The 25,136-nt window shown below is 37.5% G+C and overlaps 1 protein-coding gene across 1 annotated transcript in view; it reads left to right on the top strand.

Moving 5' to 3' along the window:
• Positions 1–1,072: 1,072 nt before the first annotated feature.
• Positions 1,073–25,136, top strand: part of LOC121315049 (collagen alpha-1(XXVIII) chain-like) — an 87,346-nt gene continuing 63,282 nt past the window's right edge. The window contains exons 1-11 of the mRNA XM_041248930.1: positions 1,073–1,192; positions 1,949–2,104; positions 3,414–3,982; positions 5,850–5,870; positions 6,000–6,062; positions 10,312–10,356; positions 20,048–20,092; positions 20,604–20,630; positions 20,909–20,953; positions 21,741–21,785; positions 25,042–25,095. Of these exons, the coding sequence (XP_041104864.1) occupies positions 1,978–2,104; positions 3,414–3,982; positions 5,850–5,870; positions 6,000–6,062; positions 10,312–10,356; positions 20,048–20,092; positions 20,604–20,630; positions 20,909–20,953; positions 21,741–21,785; positions 25,042–25,095 (1,041 nt within the window). The 5' untranslated portion in view covers positions 1,073–1,192; positions 1,949–1,977. The remainder of the gene's footprint in view (positions 1,193–1,948; positions 2,105–3,413; positions 3,983–5,849; positions 5,871–5,999; positions 6,063–10,311; positions 10,357–20,047; positions 20,093–20,603; positions 20,631–20,908; positions 20,954–21,740; positions 21,786–25,041; positions 25,096–25,136) is intronic.

Here is a 25,136-nt window from a genome sequence, read left to right as displayed (position 1 = left end):
CTGCAGTAAACAAAAGAACTCCCAATACAGTCATCATCACATGTGATGCTTAGCGAACCCACACTGTTTTTCCAGAACATATTGTGGTAGACATTCAAAATCTGAAAGCAAAAACAAAATCTGCATTTCACTACAGTATACATCACACATATATTTCTCCATATATTAGCATTGATTGGTTTTATGTACATTATACATTACATATCTTTTAGTGTTCTGACAAAGAACTGACTAAATACACCCATCTTCATTTTAGATAACATTTCAGCCACATACTTAGAATCTGGTGTTCTTGACGTTTGTTGCAGAATTGTAAACACCAAACCAGGCAATTTAGCGTTAGGAAAAAAACGACCCGAAGCCTCAGGCAGCGACACCTGTTGAACAAGAAAAACAAAAACAAAAATTAACACAATAGAACCACACCGAATTACATTATTTGAATTTATTTTAACATTTATCTCGTAGTTATAATACCAGCTCCGTAAGACATCAAATAAAATCTGGTTCCATTTAACCTGATAAACACAAATTTTGGACATTACCGATATAGTCATATTTCTCAAAGCATTCAAAATTATTGCGGGGAGATATACATTGTTTCCTATATAGTTTTGGTAACAAGCAAGGTATGAGAAAACAATTTCAGAAAAAAATATTGCAAGGATTGTCTTGCTAAATAAAGTTTAATGACTTTTACAAAGGCCTGTGTTGTTTCTGCGCATACATTACGTAGGTTAACATATCATTGTGTTTTTATCCTAATAGACATCGGTTTTTTTTTACACCTAGCTGTTAAACATGAATCATTTTTAATAAACATACTACTTTATTTCCGGGGATTTTAAGGGAATTTCGTCGAAAATAATATCATTTTTAATTTTAATTAAAATAAATTGTTGAAATGTTTCCCTTCACAGTTTAAATTAACTTATTGTGTATTTGTTTATTAATTTGTAGCTAATCTAACGGGATACATGGTTTTATTTATTTATTTGAAATGAATATGCAAAGTGCAGTCCACCCCTTTTCTGGGGCGACTGTGATTAGAGTACTATACAGTACAGTTCCACTTCTTTCAGTACGACAGGAACACATCTCTTGGCACTGACATGAGGAAACTTTATCCTGATGAAAACAGAAGCATTGGAGTTTGACAGATCTTGATTTTGAATAAATTCAATAAAATCCGGTAAGACTGAATGCATGTATCAATTTATAAAGCTTGTTTTCACTGTAGTAAGTTGTCTGTAAACATTTTATGTAATTTATTATACAATTCATATGTTTATCGTATTGCATTAACGCTAATATTATTATTATTATTATTATATTATTATTATTATTATTAATAATAATAATAATAATAATAATAATAATAATAATAATAATAATTTAATACAATAACGACAAAAGAAAGATAAACACATAACAGATGGTTATAGAAGTTATTGCAAGTTAGTACGCTCTACTGCATTGGTTCGAATAAATAAAATGGGAATTACTTTAGATTCTTAATCCGTTTTTTGTGGATCATTTACATCAATAAAGCAGTGGTGTAACATAATAATGCTTTACTTTGAAAGGAGTATTGCCATTTATTAGCTACCACTTTATTAATAGGCATTTTAATGTCTTATTTATAACGTGACACCAAATTTATAAAATTATACATATTGGGAACTGCCAAATGCGTGGGTGCTTGAGAATCACACGAAGTAGCAGAAACGAAAGGTTCTGGAAAAAGTGAAAAGGAATAGTTCAATTTGCATACAGTGGGTGTGGGTCGTCATGGTGACCTTCTTTTTCATGTTACTGGCACTGCAGCTCTCATTTTGTAAATCCAGGTGTGGTGGGAATGGATGTCACTGGCATGATTGATTATATTTACAGTTGTGGCTCTGGCAGTAACAGAGACATTAATGATGACTTTGTTTTTCTTTTTGAGGGGAAATAACTGTTGGATAAAAGAACAAAATGTGGAAAAGAGCTGCTGTTCTTTGGCTTTTGCTGTTGGCAGTGAACCCAGATGTAGCCCACGGACAGAACAGAAAAAAGACGGGTCGGAAACCAAGTAACCTTATACTAAGAGATGAAGGAAAGGGTATGGGTCTGTTTCTTACATTTTAAGGCAGTCTAAAACAATTTATTTTATGAATTACAATCTCTAAAACAAATAAGTTTCTCCTATATGATGTGAGATAGTCACCTCTCACCATTAACAGCTTTAAACTAGCAGTGTACTAAGCTTTATGATCAACAGGCGTTTATAAAATAAAATCCTTATGCTAATGTGGCTGAAATCCCTAACGAGCTGCTACTTGTCTTTCCCATTACATTTTTTTAAGGAAAGAAATCATGTGTTAATCAGACAACATATTAAAATGATAAGTGGTCTTTTGTTTACTTTTCTGTATTGTTCTTTCTGTGTGCTCATCCTACTCTGATCCTCATGGCCAGCTTCTGTAGGTTTTCCACACTGGTGATTGAACATAATCCTAACACAGAGAAAAGCAACACTGCAGAGGATTTACACTTTGTCACAAAAAGGGACTTGTCATCTTGGGTATACTGTACACTACCCCCTGGTGGCTAGCTCTTGAAATTACATGATTGATCTTCACCATCTGCGGCATGGACTGACTTGGAATGTCAGTTAGTTTACAGATTGGATTACAGGGTGGCAGAACTTGATCTCTCCAACCAGCACTGATAGAGGAAGTTACCAATGTGAAAGGATTTAAACCTTGAACTACAGAAATAAAAAACTTGTAGACAAAATAGAAGGGTTGTGAATTATTATCAGGGAAATATTTCTATTAGGGGTAATAATTGGCATTATAAAAACATGAAATATATGTGTGGCATTGCAGATTAGATTGTGAAATATAGAAAACAGCGGCAGCCCCAATTTGATACTGGAACGAGGTGGGTTTTTTTTACAGACTGGTTTTATGTTACAGATTGAAACATGGTACAGTACAGTTCAATTCCATTTTATTTATATAACCATTAATTATCCAGAAAATCATTTTGTTAAAAAAAAAAAAAAAAAGTGGTACTCAACACTGGTTAAAAACAGTGACAGTTAGATATTTTACACACCTCTCACCTTAAAAATAAAAACAGACAAATATATCCAACAATTCAGCTGTGGCATATGGCTGGTTTCAGAGCCCATTGGTACTCATTTCAGGATCTGAAACCAAGTTCTGTTCTTACCTTAAGAACAGTAAATGTATACTGATTTACAGATCTTTTAAAAACAGACTCTTTGGAAGGATGCATCAGACTGCCTTGTATGCAAATACACACATAAGACTGTTTTAATCAACAGAACTTTGAGGATGTTGTCCATTTTATACAAAGTGAAGTGATGCTCTGTTTTCTAATCTGTTCTTTGCCCTTTCCAGTGATGCTCTGTCCTTTAGACATTGCCTTCATCATGGATAGCTCTGAAAGTGCCAAAAATATCATGTTTGAGAGGGAGAAGGCTTTTGTTCAGGATTTTGGTGAAAGAGTAATGCAGATGACGTCACCTTCTGGCATGAAATTAAACATCAAGTTGGCAGTGTTACAGTACAGCAGTACTGTGAAGATAGAGCACCCCTTCCGAGACTGGCAAAACATTCAAGTCTTCAAAAACCGGGTCCGCTCAATGGTATATATAGGGCATGGTACATATTCATCCTATGCAATCACTAACACCACCCAACTGTTTGAAGCGGAAACGAAGCCTGGCAGTGTCAAAGTGGCATTACTGATGACTGATGGAGTGGACCATCCCAGGAACCCAGACATCTTGGGAGCAGCAGCTACTGTTAAGAACTATGGCATCAAGCTCTTTACCATTGGGTTATCAGCCCTTGCTAATGAAAGCGCCAATATTGTCAAACTGCGCTCCATAGCTAGTACCCCAGCCGAACAATATGTGCATAGCCTGAGTGATCCATACCTTCAAGATAAACTCCTTGAGCAATTGGTGAGTAGCAGTTTATAGCAAATGTTTTGCTCTAGATTCACAAAGTGGTAAGTAAGCAGAGTACATAGTGATAAGATGTTCAATACAGAGGGTAAACTATAAGAAAGAGAAGCAGACAATGTTTTCATTCAATGCAAGATTTCATTAAATCCATTACTGGCAGTAATCAAGTGAAATTTAGCGCACTCGGAACTCCACTGCACCCTTGCTCTTTTACATTTTGCATCTGAAAGAAGCTACAAAAAACAAGTTGTGTGCCTCAGCTGCACAAACGATTGATAATTCTGCAGAAAAACACAGTGGTCATTTAAATGAGTATTGAGAACAAGCATTACATCTAGATTTAATTGTGTACAGGCATGTGTTTTTCATAAGAATGTCATTACAGTGATATTTTGCAAAATTATTGTAAACTAAACAATTTACTTAATCATAGGAGTGTTATTTGAAATGAGGAACAAACATCTTCCCAGAACTGCATCGCATTGTAGTAACGTATCATACAAATAGACTGGAGTTGAGGTGTATAGTGAAAAACTGTATCCCTGAAGGGCATATAGTGCCCCATTTTCCCAGATAATTATTTTCTCATTAAAACATCTAGATCATAGGCAGGCAAAAACAATTCTAAAGCTTGCATGATACTCATACTAGTACTCATGAATTAACATGTTCTTATTTTTTTAAAGAAATGTTTACACACATTTGACGGCTGTCGAATCCTACATGAAGGACTCTTTCAAATATCTTTTTGAATCTATCAATACCTAAATCAGTTATGGTTTGCATCACATATAATCACGTACATGTTCATATACATGTCTGACAATTCATATTTTCATTTGTTTATATATTCACATGTTTTCTTATGTATGATGTTGGGTGAAAATGTACGAGCTCCCAAAGGGGGAGAATTGGTTGTGTGTAGCCACTTTTTTGAGTAAATTGTTTGAGGAATTATTTTCCATTAAGTTTCTTCTCAATTTTTGCTCAGAAGAGAACTGTAAAAGTCACATAATCATACAATAAATAAGTTTGAAGAGCTGCTGCAGGCATTGTGGACCAGCCAGCTGATTTACCTGTGGAAAAAATATGTGTTTAAACAGTGAAGCTAATGTGGAAAAAATGCAATGAAAAAACATGATTTTATAGCAAGTTTTCAACTTACACAAATGTATCCCCAGTGTGAATTACTGGTGTGTACATATCTGAATAATTCTCATGGATTAGAAAGTATGAGATGTGGATGTGTGCGCAATCACTCAATCGCAGCACCCAACTGAATTCCAGTAAATGAACCGTAGTCTGTGCTTCCCTAAAGATGAACACATTACAGAATCCCCTATTGTATTCATTGTCAAGGCTTTATCAGTGTTTGCATTGCAAATTCCATAATTCCTAGTTTCCATGATTACCCATCAAAGTCTAGACTGCAGAGGTCAGAGTACTGTAGAAGTATCAGAAGGCCCTAATAAAAAATGGATTGTGTTTCTGCAAGTTTTAATGCTGGTACAATCCCTGAATTGTTTCGATGCATGAGCACCACTTCTTTATATTCCTGACTTTGAAAGATGTAACTGGCATTTCGATGGTATGTAAATACTGAAGTTATTGAAATGCTTATATTATTAATGTAAAAAAATAGAGCATAAAAATGCCAAGCACAAAACTCCTCTTTAAATGCATCCATCTCCAGTCAGCCAATAGCATGCTTTTCCCATGTATTGCTATTAATCCTGAGATGGAACTTAAAACTTGTTTTTTAACATTGTCATTAACATGTAGCTCCATGTCTAGAACTGCTCAAGTGAACAAATACAGCAATATGTTAGTATAATAATTAATAGAATATTTTTTTCTCTTTCAGAGTAGAATTGTTGTTGATGGGGTAAGTGTTTTTTTGTACTCATCATTTATCTCTTGAGGTTACATTTCTCTGCAGCATGTACATGTTATTCGATGTAAAGGTTCTTGGCATGCTTTTAACTTTTTTTTATTCTATCATGACTAATTTCAGTGTCAGCAGCCAAAGTCGCCGTGTGTTTGTGAAGCAGGAGAGAAAGGAGCTCCAGGAAGTCCGGTAAGAGCAGTACATTGCCAGGCCATCACTTTGAATCACTGGCCACTGTAATTTAATTTTTGACAGGGATGCAGGCCTATCCCTCCACGGTCCATTGATGTGTACTTCCCCTCCAATTGGGGAGGGCAACCAAACATGTGAAAATGTGTGTGTTTGAATCCGGGCCTGAAAAATGTGTTCCGGTAAAACATGAATATTTTGTTATCAATTGACGTTGCCATGTACAGTAAAAAAAACAAAAAAACTTTTATACAGTTAGTTCCGGGGATGAACTTGTGGGAGAGAGGACAATTGTTGGGGTAGTGCTGTTACAAAGAGTTTGCCTGCTTGTAAGCGGACTTCTATTTCTTATTTTGTTAATAACAGTGTGCAAATCCTGCTTGCCTGCTTGACTATTGGTAACCTGTCAGAGACACACCAATTGGTGCAAATAATTGTGTAATTGAAGAACCATTATATTCCAAACATGTCTGTATCCAACACAAATTGCATGGACATTTAATGAGCCTATTTTGATGCACTTTACTAGTTTAGTTTCATACCTTATATAGTGTTTAGAGGGTCTAATAAATTTGATATTTGGCCAGCACTGTTACCAGGAAAATCCAGGGTAATCTTAGTCAACTTTTGCAGCAACAGGACCCACAGCTAGTCTGTTATACTCTAGGTTTTCTGCCTTTGCCTTGACCACCTGAGACTTCAAAAACTGCAAAAGATTTTCAGTAAGCTTAGAGGTCATCCAAAACTTCAAATACAGGAAGTGAACACAGCAAGTGCTAAACCCCTCTACTGCAAAAGAAAACATACACATTTTGAGCTACAATAGTCATGCTGTCACAATGTGCGATCATTATCATTTTTTACAGTGCAATGTCCAGTAAGCGATTGGCTTTCTGGGATCAGACTTCTCAAAGCAAATACACCAGAAGTGACTACATTTTCATTATCAAAATATCAAGTGCTGGGGAAGGGTGATGGGTAATTCACTGACTCAGGAGACAGACAGGTGAACTTGACAACACCGCACAGGTGTCCAGTTTTATTTCAGGGGTGCTTTGGGTTTCTTTAGCCCGCAGAGGGCGCTGTTGGTCCGTGGTCTGCTTACCAACTATGGTAAACAGAACCACAGGAATATCAAGCAATGGTAAACAGTCCAGGCGCACTCGCAGGTGCTTCAAAACAATAATGCAAAAATCAAAGGCACAAAGAAACAGGGAAAATAAAAAGGTAACAAAACTACAAAGAAAAGGTGCTGCACTTTGCAGTGATATCCCGGTCACCGCTACCCGTGCGACCCGGATCACCGACCTACGCTGCCGACTAACTAGCTTGCTCGGCTACAATATTCCGGGGTCTGCCCAAGTGTTCCCCACTCTCACTGTCACTCAGTTTCGTTCTCTCCCAACTGGTTCTCGGTCCTGGACCAGCGCTTCTGCACTCTCGGCGCATTTAAAAGGGCAGACCTGGGGAAACAGCAGAGCTTTATCTTATAGGGCTAACAATCTCCCAAGACTCGCCTCTCAGCCATTCAGAGAGGGGGAAAGTCCACACACCCACTTTCCCACCTCCCTGTGTCACTGCCATGACTCACAGGCGGTTGTTGGACGACTGCCGCCCTCTTCCTGCAGCACTGTGAACACGCCAGCAGAGTCAGCACAGATCTTCCCCTGCTACAAGTGCATACAACAGAAAAACCAAAAAAAAATAAAAATAAACTTTTGATATGTCTTTGCTTTTTGGCAGTATGTGAAAGCATGCAGTTGTACTTTCACCATATTAGTATTACCCATAAGGTAGTTAACACACATATTCCACTGCATCTTAAACATCCGACAGTGAATCACAGTGTGCCTGCAAAACAGCCTGACCGCATATCTGGGAATTTGAATCCTATAGAGTTTTAGATAAGTCTGTCAAATGGAAATAGGTCATGACAGATATGTACACCTTTCACATAGGAACATAGCGCTTCCGATTTGACTACATATTAGGGATGGGCATGTGTAAACGTTTATTTGAGTAATTGATTGGATAATACTTAAAAAAAATTTGAATCGTATACTGTATATAAATGGTCTGAACAGACCCATTAAGCATGCAAAGCCTGCCACAGCAGCTGGACGTATTACTATGTGTGGAAGGGGTGTGGGTAATTCACTGACTAGGAGACAGACAGGTGTACTTGAAAACACCACACAGGTGCCCAGTTTTATTTTCAAACAGTTCTTTCTTTTTCCGGCAGAGGGCACTGTTGACCGTGGGCTGCCTATCAACGATGATAGACAGCACCACGGAAATACCACAGCTGGTACGTGAACAGCAAGTGCACTCGCAGGTGCTCAAAGAAATAATAATGAAAACAGAAGGCGAAAAGAACAATGGAAAATAAAACTAATAAAACTACAAATAAAAGGTGCTGCACTCGGCAGCATTATCCCGGTCGCCACTACCCGCACGACCCGGATCACCGTCCTACTCTGTAGGCTAACTAGCCTGCTCTTTTACAATACGCCGGGGTCTGCCCAAGGGTTCCCCGCTCTCTCTGTCTCGCTGTGAAACTCTCTTTGTTTCTGCTGATTCCCGGTCCTGGATCAGAGCTTCCGCACACTCGGTGCGTCTAAGTGGGCAGACCTGAGGAAACAACGGAGCGTTAATTTATAGGGCTAACAATCTCCCAAGACGCGCCTCTCAGCCATTCAGAGAGGGGGAAAGTCTACACAGCCACTTTCCCACCTCCCCGTGTCACTGCCATGACTCACAGGCGGTTGTTGGACGACTGCCGCCCTCTTCCTGCAGCCCGTGATCACGCCAGCAGAGTCAGCACAGATCTCTCCCTGTTACACTATGAATAAGTATTTTTTTTTTATTATTATTTCTTACTATGGTTCAAAGTGACTCAAGCTCCTGACATAAAATAACAGGCGTTCTTAAAGTGCAGCATGAAACCAATACAGTAGCTATGGCTAACAGAGAAGGTTGGAATGCATTAAAAGTATATTTAATTATTCAATTGAATTAATATAATACAAGTGACTACAAAATAGAGGTATTTTACAAAAAAAAAAACTGCTGTGGTTAATATCACTGGCCAGCGCTAAGATTTAAGCAGTTATGTAACAAGATTAATCAATTAATCAATTTGATTAATAATCTGATCTAGTTTATATTGAAACATAGTAATAGCTTCAAATTAGTCACAAAACTTATTAATCATAGGCATCAATTGGATTTATAGATTAATGTTATCAAATATAAAAGTTAGAATGAAAATGTTTCTAAAAAAACAAAAAACATGTGCATCTCAAAACCTTAGCCCACTGTACAAATACATTTGTTACAACTCAGAAGTGAAAACGTAATTCTATGAAGACACTAACAAATTAATAGCCCAAAAGAATGTATTTTCCAAATACTGAATTTTGACCATCCGTTAGTTAAGGCAGATTTTGGAGAGGCAGACCGATGCGACATGCTCAGCCTGTTCGATCTGGGACAGGAACAGGTTTTAGCCTTTTCACAAAATCATTTAGTTCCATTTCTGTTCTAGCATCATGGCTGACAGCGATTTAAATGCTGGGTTTGCACTGTGGTGATTTTATTTAGACAGAAAACTCCAAGCAAAGGTTTGGCCAGGGTGCAGTTGTGTGTTTTAACGACAGGAAAGGAGAGGCAACATTTGTATATTCAATCTGGATCTCTTCACAAATACACTAAAAAATACATATAAACTTCCCACGCTGCAGGAGATGCACAGTACTGACCTGAAAAAAAAAAAAAATGATCTGGCCTATTTGAGGAACAAATAGGGTGACCAGAGTTGCAAAGCCCAAAACCAGACAGATCGTAAATAATTGATAAAACTTATTAAACAAATGTAGGCTATTTTAATGGTTTTTTAAATAACCATCCTCTCGCTCTTAGTAGTATCTCTTTTTAAGCAGCTTGCCAATTTCAGTAAACTCCTGGGTGTACAATTTGAGGCTAACTAGTTTTAGCCATATTGGGTTATTCTTGTTGTGTACTTTTATATTGAGTTCAATAATAATAAATAGCATCATGCATTTCGGTATCTGTTATACTTTTTCATAGTGTCTTGCTTATAACTTCTGTTTAACACATTTACACAGTATACGCTTAGCTGTATTCGTTCGGTATACATAGCCTCTATAAATTAATTAGTTTGAGATACTGCAGCAAGTATCTTCTCTATCCAACTGTGCCAAGTGTCTTTTCTATCTTTTCATTTCAGGGCAGTGTTGGTCGTGATGGTGCTAAAGGTAACAAAGGATCCAAGGTACAGGTCTTCCATCTCAATTTCTGATTTATAAGTGTTTTAAATAGTTTAATTCAACTGGATTTAGTACTTTTTTAGTACTGTTTTAATAAAGAAAAATAGTAAAATGTATTGCAAAAGTAAACATCAGGACTCCATTGAGATTACTAACAATGCGCCTGGGCCCAGTCAATGTATATATATTAAACATGGATGTATATAAATCAGACATCAATATAACAAAATTATTGTACTTATATCATAGTTCAATGTGTGTGTGTGTGTGTGTGTGTGTGTGTGTCTGTGTATAAGGATGGCAGACGCAGAATGTAGAGGTAAGATTATAAAAATAAATTTTATTTTTCAGCCGTTCCAAACCGACACACAGTTAATGGGAGAAATTCAAAATAATACATAAAATGAACAGGCTCTAGGGCCAAAACAATCATTCCACGAACAAATAAAATAATATCTCTTTGCCGAGTGTAAAGACAACCAGGCTCAGGTCAATCTTGCCAAATGTATGGTCCAGTACAAAAAGTGAATAGAACAAGAAAAAACTTATCGTGACAGAATTCAGAGCAGGTCCCTGGTCCAAAGAAACAAAGAAACAAAAAAAACACTCTGGTTTATATAGGATTTCCTTTTTGAGCTTTTTTCGTATTTTCTTGTGTCAGTGCCTCAGAGTTTCATGCATTTAAATGAGGATTTTTTAATACTCCAATACTCCACACTGTTAAGGGGAAAAAAGTTATTATTGAGAAAAAAAAAAGTATATTAAAAATACAAAACTGAAAGATCATAATTGGATAAGTCTCCACCCACCTGAGTTAATACTTGGTGGAAGCACCTTTGGCAGCAATTACAGCTGTGAGTCTGTTGGGATAGGTCTCTACCAACTTTGCACACTGAGATTTGGCAATATTTAACCATTCTTCTTTACAAAACTGTTCAAGCTCTGTCAAGTTCCTTGTGGAGCATTGATGAACAGCAATCTTCAAGTCATGCCACAAATTTTGATTGGATTTAGGTCGATGCTTTGACTGTGCCACTCAAGAACATTTACCTTTTTGTTCGTTAGCCACTCCATTGTAGCTTTGGCTGTGTGCTTTGGGTCGTTGTCGTGCTGAAAGGTGAACTTACTGTCCCAGTTTCAGCTTTCTTGCAGAGGGCAGCTGGTTTTCCTCAAGGACTTCTCTGTACTTGTCTCCATTCATTTTCTCTTTTTTCCTGACAAGTATCCCAGTCCTTGCTGATGAGAAACATCCCCATAACATGATGCTGCCACCACAATGCTTCACAGTAGGGATGGTGTTCTTTGGACGATGCGCTGTGTTGGGTTTGCGCCAAGCATAACGCTTTGCATTTAGGCCAAAAAGTTCCATTTTAGTTTTGTCAGACCACAAAACTTTTTGCCACATGGCTACAGAATCTCCTGAGTGTTCAAACGGGATTCAAGGTGGGCTTTCTTGAGAATGGCTTCCTTCTTGCAACCCTACCATTCAGGCCAGATTTGTGGAGTGCTTGAGATATTGTTGTCACATGCACACTTTGAACAGTTTTGGTATTAAAGCCTGTAGCTCTTGCAAAGTTGGCACTGGCCTCTTGTTAGCCTCCCTGATCAGTTTGGAGGGACGGCCAGATCTAGGCAGGGTCTTGATGGTGCCATTCACCTTCCACTTCTTAATAATCGTCTTGACGGTGCTCCAAGGGATATTCAAGGCTGTTGATATTTTTTATACCCATCCCCTGATCTGTGTCTTTCATCAACTTTGTTTGTTTGCTTTGAAATGCACTACCCACCAGAGGGAACCTACAGGAACTGCTGAATTTATCCTGAAATCATGTGAATCACTACAGTTTAACACAGGTGGAGGCCACATAACTTCGTGTGTGAATTTGAAGGTGATTGGTTACAACTGAGCTAATTTTGGATTGCTATTACAAAGGGGGTGGACACTTATCCAACCAAGCTATTTCAGTTTTTATTTTTAATTAATTTTCTGCAGTTTTCTAGAATATTTTTTTCACTTGAAAGTTGTGGGGTAGGATGTGTAGATACATGAAAAACTATTTTAACGCATTTTAATTTAAGGCTATAAGGCAAAAAAAGGGTGAAAATTTTGAAAGTGGGTGTAGACTTTCTATAGGCACTGTATATACATCTGGGAAAGGACATTTCACGAAAATGGGCAACTTTGCTACCCGTTATATATATATATATATATATCTATTATATATATATATATATATATATATATATATATATATATATATATATATATATACACTGAACAAAAATATAAACACAACATGCAACTATTTCAAAGATTTTACTTAGTTACAGTTCATATAAGGCAACCAATCAATTGAAATAAATTCATTAGGCCCTAATATATGGATTTCACAAGCTTGGGAATACAGATATGCATATGTTGGTCACAGATACCTTTAAAAAGAAAATGTGGATCAGGAAATGAGTCAGTATCTGGTGTGACCACCATTCGCTGTTGATTGTGGCCTGTGGAATGTTGTCCCACTCCTCTTCAATGGCTGTGCATAGTTGCTGGATATTGGCGGGAACTGGAACACGCTGTTGTACATGGCGATCCAGAGCATCCCAAACATGCTCAACGGGTGACATGTCAGGTGAGTATGCAGGCCATGGAAGGACTGCGTCATTTTCAGCTACCAGGAATTGTGTACAGATCCTTGCGACATGGGGCTGTGCATTATCATGCTGAAACATGAGGGGGTGGCAGCAGACGAATGGCACGACAATGGGCCTCAGGATCTCATCATGGTATTTCTGTGTATTCAAATTGCCATCGATAAAATGCAGTTGTGTTCATTGTCCGTAGCTTATGCCTGCCCATACCATAACCCCACCATCACCATGGGGCACTCTGTTCACAACGTTGACATCAGTAAACCGCTCGCCCACATGACGCCATCTGCCTGGTACAGTTGAAACCGGGATTCATCTGTGAAGAGCACACTTCTCCAGCGTGCCAGCGGCCATCGAAGGTGAGCATTTGCCCACTGAAGTCGGTTACGATCCCGAACTGCAGTCAGTTCAAGATCCTGGTGAGGACGACGAGCATGCAGATGAGCTTCCCTGAGACGGTTTCTGACAGTTTGTGCAGAAATTCTTCGGTTGTGCAAACCCACAGTTTCATCAGCTGTCCGGGTGGCTGGTCTCAGATGATCCCGCAGGTGAAGAAGCCGGATGTGGAGGTCCTGGGCTGGCATGGTTACACATGGTCTGCGGTTGTGAGGCCGGTTGGACGTACTGCCAAATTCTCTAAAACGACATTGGAGGCGGCTTATGGTAGAGAAATAAACATTCAATTCTCTGGCAACAACTCTGGTGGACATTGCTGCAGTCAGCATGCCAATTGCATGCTCCCTCAAAACTTGAGACATCTGTGGCATTGTGTTGTGTGACAAAATTGCACATTTTAGAGTGGCCCTTTATTGTCCCCAGCACAAGGTGCACCTGTGTAATGATCATGCTGTTTAATCAGCTTCTTGATATGCCACACCTGTCAGGTGGATGGATTATCTTGGCAATGGAGAAATGCTCACTAACAGGGTATGTAAACAAATTTGTGCACAAAAGTCAAGTTGTCCTCAAGTCATACTGTGCCTGGATTGTGTCTAAAATTGGTGGTGAGGTGTGTAGTGGTCATTGCAATGCATGGCAGGGTAGGTTATGGTAATCTAGGCGATAATGTTTTTCAATTACAATATATAATATTGTACAACAAGAAAACATCATACCCGTGAGTCTTTGTCACATTTCAGGCTTGGAGAAGTTTGCAGTCATGCTGCTGCAGTGCTGATTGCGGTTTAGCGAAGTGTAAAAGGTTTATACACACCATCAGCGACATCACATCAATGACAAATATGTTCATATTTGCTTTTTTTTAACCCTTTATTCTCACTGAAATAAAATGTGTTGTTCAGAATGATGTGCTTGTATAGTAGCGTTAGGGATTACATGGTATCAATATTCTATGGTACACGCTGTGATTTTCTGTATGGCCTACGTATTTACATTTTGACAAACCTCATTACCACAGAATATTAATATATCGTTGCACTGTAACTGATACCACAGTTAATAGAAAGCAAACCACAACCTTATTCTGCAGTAAGAGTGTGCAGTGTTACAGAAACTATCAAGGAAGTTGTCGTTTTCCAGTTTCACTTTTACCATGCATGAATACATAGCAGAAAGGCATTCGGTTATCTTTTGTGTTTAACAATAACTTTGTTTTTAATGACGTAGAATAAGTTTGATGATCATCCCTCTACATTTTATTCCTTAATAATTTGTATTGGGTATCAGCTATAAGCCATTGTTTTACTTTTCATATTAATGTTTACCACTTTATCATTCCATAGCTTTAAAAATATCGTTTAAATTAAGTTTATTGATAGTTTATTGCTTTTTTAGGTCAACCCCAAACCAGTGCCCTTGAAACATTTTTCTAAACCTAGAAAACAAAAGCAGAGTGCCAGACCCCACGCAGAAGTTGACCGTTCCCACTTGCCCTTTTTTAAAGGCAGGTGTTCCCCTGAAAAGCTTTTCAAAGCTTTATAAGTAAGCTGTATTATTATTGTAATGTTTGCATTGTGATATAACAGTTTTTAGAGCAAAATAACCACAGACTATTTACAGTAGAGGATGTAGGCCTGGTTGTTAATCCACAGTTTCCACATTTAGGAGCAAGTCCTGATGGCATTGTGACATGCAAATGCTTCCCCAATTCTGTATTAGAAGTAAAGTGTCCAGCTAAGTACTCGCATTTTGTGCAGACTTCTGCTTATATTCCAACTTGGTGCATAAGCAAAGTCATCCCTATTATGCTCAGATACAGTGACAAATGTCTGTTTGCAAACTAAACCATGCATTTCTGGTAGTATGGACACTGAAAGATTGCCACGTACAAATAATAGTTTTCTCTAGAGAGTACTTGATACCTGCTTGTCAAAAATTAGACTTCTTTAATAGAAATGACATTCTTCCTGAGACATGCACACTCAAACTTCAGTGACAAATACAGTCTGCTTCTACCATATGCATTTGCAAGGAAATTCGTAGAACATCTGTGACAGTTGTGTTTCTTCGATTGTTTCTTCAGTTAATGTTCTTCTCTTTTGTCTACTGTTTCTACTGATTTTCTGCTCCGTATCAGTGACGTTCCCGTGTTTGAACACTGACGGAATGGAATCTGGATGAGCAGGGGCTTTTGAAGGGTTGCCTAAAAAAATTAATAAGTGTCATGTACAAAAATGTATAATGTTTTACAAAATTAAAATATATTTCTATGGCTTTAGTTTTATTTTCACTAGTGGTAAGAGGAAAAGTGGATCACAGATTTTTAAACTATAGGTTTGGTGATTAAATTAACTTGTATGTACACATTAGTACACATACAAAATTTAGTACAGGTTACTTTGCCAAAACGTTAACTTCTCTAAAAAAAAACTATTAACTACTTTATACCTTTTTTCAATGTAGATTGTATAGTAATATGTGAAGAAAATAAACGCAACAACACTTCATTGAATCACAATACACTTTAGCTGCATGCAGGCTAAAATTTGGAATGCACAAAATACTTTAATTGCTTGTTTTATATATCTGTGAATGTTTAACTTACCCACTAATTGCAAACTATAAATGTTAAACTTTTGGCAGCTTTTAGTTTTGTACAGATGTCTTCCATCTTCAAAACTAAAATCCCGCCACATTTGCAATTTGCGTGTAGGTCAATTTATTGTAATCCACCTTAAAACTAATCTTGGAATACTTACAATTTCAGATCAGGCAGTCAAGTAGAGCTTTAAGACTAAGTGTAACAATGTGAAACCTGCAGTAACTACAGAATGGGCTTTCGGCACCCGTCCTTTGTGTTTAATAGTGGAAATCCACGACTCTCTTCTTGAGGTATCCCTGGGGAACCTGAAAACCTTTATAGTTGAAAACGTGTTTGTGCCAGATTGTACTGAACACTCGGCGGCACAGCAAAAAGATCAAAATTTAGCTCTGGCTTTAGTTTTCTCTCCGCTGTTCAACAACAACCACAAATCGGAAGTTTGAGAGCACAGCCCACTTCTGCTACCTCATGAATATTAATATTAAAAGGTCTATATATGTGGGTGCATGAGCCTGCATGTGAGCTGTGACTGGAGAGAAAGCTAGGGCGTCTGCATTGGAAGCATGTCTTGGATTCGATTCCCACGTAGTATTTTATTTATGTGTAATTTGGCTTGTGTTTTTCAGGCATAATAAAAGCGGATCGAAATTGCATCAAAAACACAAGCCAAGTTAGTAGAAACAATTGGGACAACCTTGACCCCTACCGCTTTTAAAGTTTTGTCTGTTTGCTTAGTGCTGCCCAAGGCTCACAGACACACACACACACACAGTACCGACAAATTATGGAAACAAATGATTTACAGAAAGACTAGGTGTGGGGATCGTATTGCCCATTTTTTTCTCAGCCAGACCCCTTACTCATTAAATACCTTGGTATCTCCAAATAGATCATAGTCTGTGCTTTAAAATATGCAAAAGATTGTAATGAGCAATTCATCTGATAGGAGTCATTTTAGATACAGATGGCAAAGTATCCCTTCAAATATTTTCTGATTGTAGCATTATTTAAAGAGACTACAACTTGGCCCCAACTACCAGCACAGAAGAAATATGTTTGGCATGGCAGTAATCCATCAGTTATTTAAATAGCGGTTCTCCAGGGATATTGCTGGAATCATTTTTAAACATACCAGTTCAGCAGGGGAAGTTTTGTGAGAAAAAAGGGATAACTTCCTGTGACAGAAATATAATGAGTTGTGGTTGGAGATCTCCCTCCCGACCTGCGAGGGTGCTAAGTAGCGAAAGGGGAAGTCTTTGGACGGGCTGGCCTGACAGTTCATTTCCTGGGTCGGGAGGTCGGTCAGCCTGGAAGAAGGCAAGACTCTGTTTTAGGAACGTATTGACCCGGAAGGTAAATGAGGTAGCAGCTGCAGGCAATAGAGAAAGATGCAATCGCTTACCAAGGGGTCATGCGTGATACCATAAAGGGGCCGGAGAATTATAAATCTTTTCCCTCGCTTGGTTTGTCTTAAGGAACTGGAAGGACCGTGAGAGACGCAGAGAAAGCATTGTGAAAGTATTCGTGAGTGTTTGTTTTTCGTGTTATTTAGTAATTGTCTTGTTTGTATCACTACACAGCCAAACACAAATGTGGAGCTGTCACCAAGGGCCAGCACTAATTGTACTGCACCACAAGCACTGAGAGCACTCACTTTGGACTTTATGAACGTGTGTGTCTCACTTTGTGTGTTAAAACATACCATACTTATTATTTACAGGTCTGCAACCCCATTTTTGATTGCGTGATTCACATTGGTGTTTATTGCAAAAGCTTTATTATTTACTGGCTGGTCATCAGACCATTGGATTTAAAAACAAATAAAACAATCCATTTCACCCATACTTTGTGGTCTGTTTGTTCTTTGGGATTATTACACCAGCACCACATCTGCTACTAATTGCCACTTTGACACACTTCCCTACTTTGTAATTGCTAAATGTGATTTATAAAACCCCCAAATATGAAGGTTTTCCATAATAAGCATTTCATATATAAGACATATGTATACAGCTATGGCCAAAAGTTTTGCATCACCCTATAGAAAATAACACTTCATAAAGTCAAATGAAACCCGCTGAATAATGTAACGTTAACATATTGAATTACATACCAATTTGTAGTTTTCCTTATACTTAAAAGACTGACAATTTGAAAAATGTGACATTTCAAAATCAAACGTCAAATACTGTAATTTCTTTTATTACATGGTAAATAAAATATTTAAATTATGTATGTATTATGTAAATTATGTAAATAAAATATTTAAATTAACATATTGGTTCTTTTTTAATTATATCTGAATCCTAAAATTGTAGGTGAAGCAAAATTTTTGGCCATAGCTGTATACCGTGCCCAAGTAAAACCTGGATTTTTCTACTTTAACTTGGAGCATCCCTCCAACACACTGGCATGGCAGCGAATCTCATACACCTAGTGGACTATGGTGCTAGATTGTGTTATCTGCCGAGAGTTGTATATTGTTCGCCTTACCTGATGATGGCTGCCTGTGGTTGCTTGTGTTGCATTGCCCCTTCAACTGCTTGTAAGAGGGGGAATTCACACTCAGGGGTAACATTGCATTTCTCTACTTTTGATGTTTTAGCACCAACCATAACTGACATATTAAATGAACAGAGATAGATATATATAACAAACAGATATAAGTAAGTGTGCTTCCTCCTTTGAATGAACTATTTCCCTGGCACACTTTGCAAATTCAGTTTTCTCCTGCTTGGTAAAGAAATTCCACCCAATGCTTTGCTTGGATGCCATTATTATTTATTCACAAGACAGAATTTAGTGGTGAACAGGAAATGCACTTCCAAACAGATGCACATATCTTTTGCGACTGCCGTCAAAAACCCAGCTGGCTCAATTTAGGGTAGCTATTGCGACAGTAACGTAATAGCGGTGCTGTACTACTGCATTAGTTTTAAAACTGAACAGAACAGCCATGTTAATAACATCAACAAAATATGGCCAATATATGTTGCAAAGAATCTTGCAGCATGATGCACATTTAACATTAATAACTATTTAAACAGACATGTTTTTATTATTTCTATGTTTCCAGTACTGAAAAAGGTTGCACATGTCTACAGAACTGAATGGACTACATGTATATGTAGTATTTAAATATGAATCATGCACTTAATATATGTGATTATTATTTTTTATCATCAGCCGAAAATATCCCAAAAATAGCAAGTAGACATGGCAATTTGGATGAAGAACAATGAAATGAACTAGAAATTAGCAAAACAGAAAATATTAACAAAAAAATAAAAAGAAAATCACTGTCTTTATACTTTGACAGTTATAATAACTCATTTTCCGTGAGAGGGAAAAAAAAAGAATAACTCAGTGCCATCTCAACTCCGCCCCCTGGTGTATCTTGTCAATGGCAATGTACACAATATCAAAAATAAAGATGTACTTTCTGTTCCATGTTTTAATTAAATTAATGTAAATTAATGTACTCAGCTTAACTCAGTGTGTAGTTCAGAGTTATAAATGGGACTGCTTTATTGACGTACAACGCCCGGAGGCGTCCATATATTCGATGCATATGGACACCCTGTCGGGCCTTATTACATTACATTATATATATATACACATTTATATTTATTGTGTCTTCACACTTCTTCCTGTGAAGTAAATCTATTGTGTTGTGAAATGATGATAAGTGGAGCTTTCTGATGCACACAAATCTGTTCTGTGGTTTATTGAACACTGGCATGAATCCAGTTGTAGAACCTATAAGAAAACAAGGCCTAATATTTTCTTAATATCTATTGAGACCTGAGAGTAAAAATTACCAGACATGACATTATACAGAGAAATTCACTACTACTAGAGTTCTTGAAAAAGCCTTGATACAGAGTAACAGATAAAGTAAAATACTTAGCTTTTATCTCTGGACAGTTGGCAACTGTTAGCCGATTCCCTGCATTTTCCAACTGTTTTGAATTTCACATTGTAAGGAACACATGTTACAAACCAGTAACTATTATTTTAATTATTTTCTTTTTTATTGAAAGGGTGAGTCTGGCATCAATGGACTTCCTGGAAATCAAGGCCCTGAGGTATATATAATTGCTTCGTTTTATCTTGGTGTTTTTATATTTTTTGGCCAGGTTGTCATTATAAATTAAATCTATTCCCAACTGAATTTTCTTTTGGTTTATTTTGATATTAATGTGTTTTGTAATTTTTACACCAATGGAATTGTTCTGTTTTATGGAATGAAAAATCCTTGTGACATTGGGCCTGATTCTCAAAACTGGAAGGAATTCTGTGAAAGTTGTGCTTTGACTAATTACCTTACCCTCTCTTATATAGTTGAAAATGATTTTATGAACCACAACCTTGATTTAATTAATCAAAATGGGCTTCCAAATAAACAGTCCTTAAGAGAAACAGCCTTAATGTTGGCCATGTTTCAGATTTATAATCTTTATAAATATTTGTTGCCCCCACTTATGAAATGGCCAGGCACTTCCTCTTGGCCCCACACGTCTTGTCCTGCTGTATCCATCTGTCAAATATTATATTCAAATCACACAGTTTAAAATATCATTTTTTTATTTCTTACAGGGCAGACCTGGTTTTAAGGGTAATAAGGTATGTTGAATAGCAGGTACAGAAAACACACTGTACAATATTCCAGTTCATACAAATGTAGTACAGCATGGTGTTTAAAATATCCTTGATCAATCATCCATTGATAAGATTCCTTTCTTTAATTGCTGGAGGGGGTAGGTCAGTACCACTTTTCATGGTATTGAATTTTGATTATCATTCACATTCAAAAATCAGTTCTTGCCTCACTAATGAATTTGTTTACCACTATACTCTTTAATTACTGATGTGCTGATGAGAGTGACGTGTTGTTTTTTTAGGGTGAAAGAGGTGACTGTGGGAGCCCTGGTACAAAAGGAGATAGGGTAAATATCTTTATTTTTAAAATTTGTTTACATTCTACACTATATAGTAATGTTCTGAGGCTTCATTTAGGAAGAAATATTCACAACACTTCCATATGCTAAATGTTTTGGGGTAATTGGGGTTCAAGTGGTAAAAAAAAAGAATGTCCCCCAAGAAACATTCTCTCACTTTTTGCTGATTTTGTTTTAGTACCTTCAGTAGTTCCAATGATTTTTAATATACAAAAACACATTTAATTTCTATTTTTTTCCTTGTTCTTTTTTCTTTTTGTATTACTGTGTCAAATTTATTATTTTGCCCCCTTCTCCCAATTTGGAATGCCCAATTGCTTCTCCCCTTACTGCAGCAATTTCCCACTCGGCTCAGGAGACCCGGTTCAGCGGGTGTCCTCTGATCCCCTGACCAACCAGCTTCCTTTTGCACCCAGAAACTCAAGAACGGATCTCAGCTAGTTACCAACCTCTGGAGGACAAAGACCAGCCTTGCAGGTGTCTGCCTTTCAGCTCACTGGGCACTAGGCCAGCAGAGTTTGCTGTAGCGTGATGCAGAGAAACAGCCCCCGCCTGTTTTGCCTCCCTAACCCACGGGAACGCCAGAGCCAATGCGACGCTCCCTTCAGAGTACCTAGCGAAGACCGGCCTACATCACTAAGCCAGGACGCGAACCTGCGCTGTATGACTCACCCTGCGCACCATGAAGCTGTGCTTCTACCTACTCGGGGACATTTATTTTACTTTTAACCACTGAAATTAGTATTTAATCAATATATATATTGACTTTATACAGGGGCCTGAAGGACCACCTGCACCAAGGGGACCCAGAGGAGAGAAAGTATGTTTTTCACTGCTTAATAAAACACAACAGCATTTTACATTCATAGCATGTTTAATTTCATACATACTTAATATGCTAGCATGTGTAATCACAAGTGGTGTTTCTGCATAGACTGAGCACATGTATCATGCGTTCTAACTATTCCAGCAAAAATATTTACAGTATTTACAGTATAATCGTAAATCTTGAAAAACTACTCACTTCTAAATCTTTTGTAGTCATTTTTGTATTACTTTAGTATAAATACATGTTAATTTGGATTCATATGTTGTTTTTTTCTGACTTTATGTGAACGAAAAGACACACATTTGCCCGTTTTCCCATTGGAAATAGCGATATTTTGAAATATCACTGTCCTGGTCACAAAAGCAAAGTTTGTGGGGAATAGTAGCCATTTTCTATACTTTTGAGGCATAAGCAATTAGGAAATAACACTTACTACCCAGGAACAAAAATTGTGTTACATAGTGTAATCATACTGTTCTTTTTCATGGCTGGGTGCCTTATGCAGACATAACGTTTTTTTTAGTGACTATACAAAGTTGTGACATCGTTCACATAAAAAACTAGCAACTCAAAATGGTATTTTTTTTTTACAATGTATTATTGTTCTACTGTTTATGTAATTTATTCAGTTACATGATTGTTCAATACCGTAGTATCGTGAATTTCCCATTATTTTTAGTTCGACCTATGAACAGTTTATCAGTCATGCCATGCTGTTGCAGTACAATACCTTTCTTCTACCAGCTTGTATCTAATCTTCTTCCACCCTAAATAATTCTTTGCACCTCAGAACCATCAGGTTTATATGAAAAATGTCACACAAATGTAGGGATAATTCAGCGAAAATTAATAAGATATGCACAGTAAGTATTCATAACATTACACTCAACTTTCAAGCAGACAGCAGAAATAATTAAAAGCTTAATTGAACAGGTAGCTGACCTAATAGAAAGCTTACATTTTAAGGAAGCAGACAAGAAAAATCCTGTTAAAATGCATATTGAATTTGAGCAGCGTCACTAAGATGCCCTTCTGGAATGTGAAATCAGACTTATATGTAATTCTTCTCTAATGTGCAGATCAAATGCAGTGAATTGAAGCTTGCAATACATTCTTTTTTTAAAGGCAGACTTTGTCCTATAGGATTAGTGCTGGGACAGAACTGCTTAATCATTCTTTACTTATTGAGTTGAATGCCCCAAGCGCTGGCATAGTGACAGTAATTCCTTTTTTTAATGAAAGGGCTATAAAGTCAATGAGCATGCTCTGCTATTCACATGCTGCCCTTTATATATAAAAAGAACCATAAGATGACAGTATGCAGGGATTATATTTAGATCTTTTTGTATTTTCTACAACCGTAAAGTTAATGTGCCTATACAGTGGCTCTCAAAAGTATTCACCCCCCTTGAAACTTTTCCACATTTTATTGTGTTACAACATGGAATCAAAATTGATATAATTAGGAGTTTTTGCTACTGATCAACACAAAAAAGTCCTTAATGTCAAAGTGAAAAATAAAATCTACAAATTGTTCTAAATTAATTACAAATACAAAACAGAAAATAATTGATTACATAAGTATTCACCGCCTAGAGGCACCTTTGGCAGCAATTACAGCCATGCGTCTATTTGGATAAGTCACTACAAGCTTTGCACATCTGGACACCATTCTTCTTTTCAAAATTGCTCAAGCTCCGTCAAGTTGGATGGGGACCTTTGGTGAACAGCCGTTTTCAACTCTTTCCACATATTCTCAATTGGATTGAGGTCCGGGCTTTGACTGGGCCACTCCAGGACATTGACCTTTTAAGCCACTCAAGTGTAGCTTTGGCTGTATGTCTGGGGTCATTGTCCTGCTGGAAGATGAATCCCATGTCTCTTCAGCAGGTTTTCGTCTAGGATTTCTCTGTACTTTGCTACATCCATTTTGCCATCTATCTTTATAAGCTTTCCAGGCTCTGATGCAGAGAAGCATCCCCATAGCATGATGCTGCCATAACCATGCTTCACAGTGGGGATGGTGTTCTCAGGATGATGTGCGGTGTTAGGCTTGCGCCAAACATAGCGCTTAGCGTTGAGGCCAAAAAGCTCTATTTTGGTCTCATCAGACCATAGAATCTTCTTCCACTTGGTCTCAGAGTCTCCCACATGCCTCCTGGCAAACTCTAGCCGAGATTTGATGTGAGTTGTTTTCAACAATGGCTTTCTTTTTGCCACTCTCCCATAAAGGCCAGTTTTGTGAGGCACCCGGGCTATTGTTGCCTTATGCACAGTGTCTCCCAGCTCAGTCATGGAAGACTAACTCCTTTAGAGTAGCCATAGGCCTCTTAGTGGCCTCCCTGACTAGTGTCCATCTCACCCAGATACTCAGTTTTTGATGACGGCCTGTTCTAGACAGACTCACAGTTGTGCCATGTTCTCTCTGTTTCTTAATAATGGAATATACTGTGCTCCGGGGGATATTCAATGCCTTGGAAATGTTCTTATATCCTACCCCTGATTGGTGCTTTTGAAGAACCTTATTCCGGATTTGCTTTGAATGTTCCTTCATCATCATGATGTAGTTTTTGTTAGGAAATGTACTAACCAACTGTGGGACCTCCCTGAGACAGATGTATTTAACCTGAAATCATGTGAAACACCTTAATTGCACACAGGTGGACTCCATTCAACTAATTATGTGACTTCTAAAGACAATTGGTTGCACCAGAGCTTATTTAGGTGTGTCATAGCAAAGGGGGTGAATACTTATGCAGTCAGTTATTTTCTGTTTTATATTTGTAATTAATTTAGAACAATTTGTAGATTGTATTTTTCACTTTGACATTAATGACTTTTTGTGTTTTTTTGATTCCATGTTGTAACACAATAAAACGTGGAAAAGTCAAAGGGGGGTGAATACTTTTGAGAGCCACTGTACAATAGATTCCTATTCATTGTTTACTATTATAATACATGTTTTGTTTGCTGTTTTTAATGCCTTAAAAGTCAAATGAATAACACAGATTACTAGACCTACTTCTTATTTAATTATTTTATATGTACCAAAGCATATGCCTCTTAATAACATGCTAGTTGCTGTTCATTTTAGAATTTACTTTCAGTTTAATATGTCACATTAACTTATGTCTTATACTCATTTGAAATGTAATTAAGCATGTTCAACTACTCATGCCAAAGATATGTAGAAAGTAACAATCAAATCAAGATATTGCTCTCATTTGAGCTGTTGTTTTGTTCACAGGGTTTAATTGGACCAACAGGGGACCAAGGCCCTGAAGGAATGCCTGGACCTAAAGTAAGGAATAATTCTAATTCACTTCCATTCGATAGGAAAAT

Source organism: Polyodon spathula, chromosome 4 (genome assembly GCF_017654505.1).
Source record: "Polyodon spathula isolate WHYD16114869_AA chromosome 4, ASM1765450v1, whole genome shotgun sequence".
NCBI lineage: Eukaryota > Metazoa > Chordata > Actinopteri > Acipenseriformes > Polyodontidae > Polyodon > Polyodon spathula.
The sequence above is the reverse complement of the archived record's forward strand: the minus strand, read 5'-3'. Positions and strand labels throughout refer to the sequence as shown.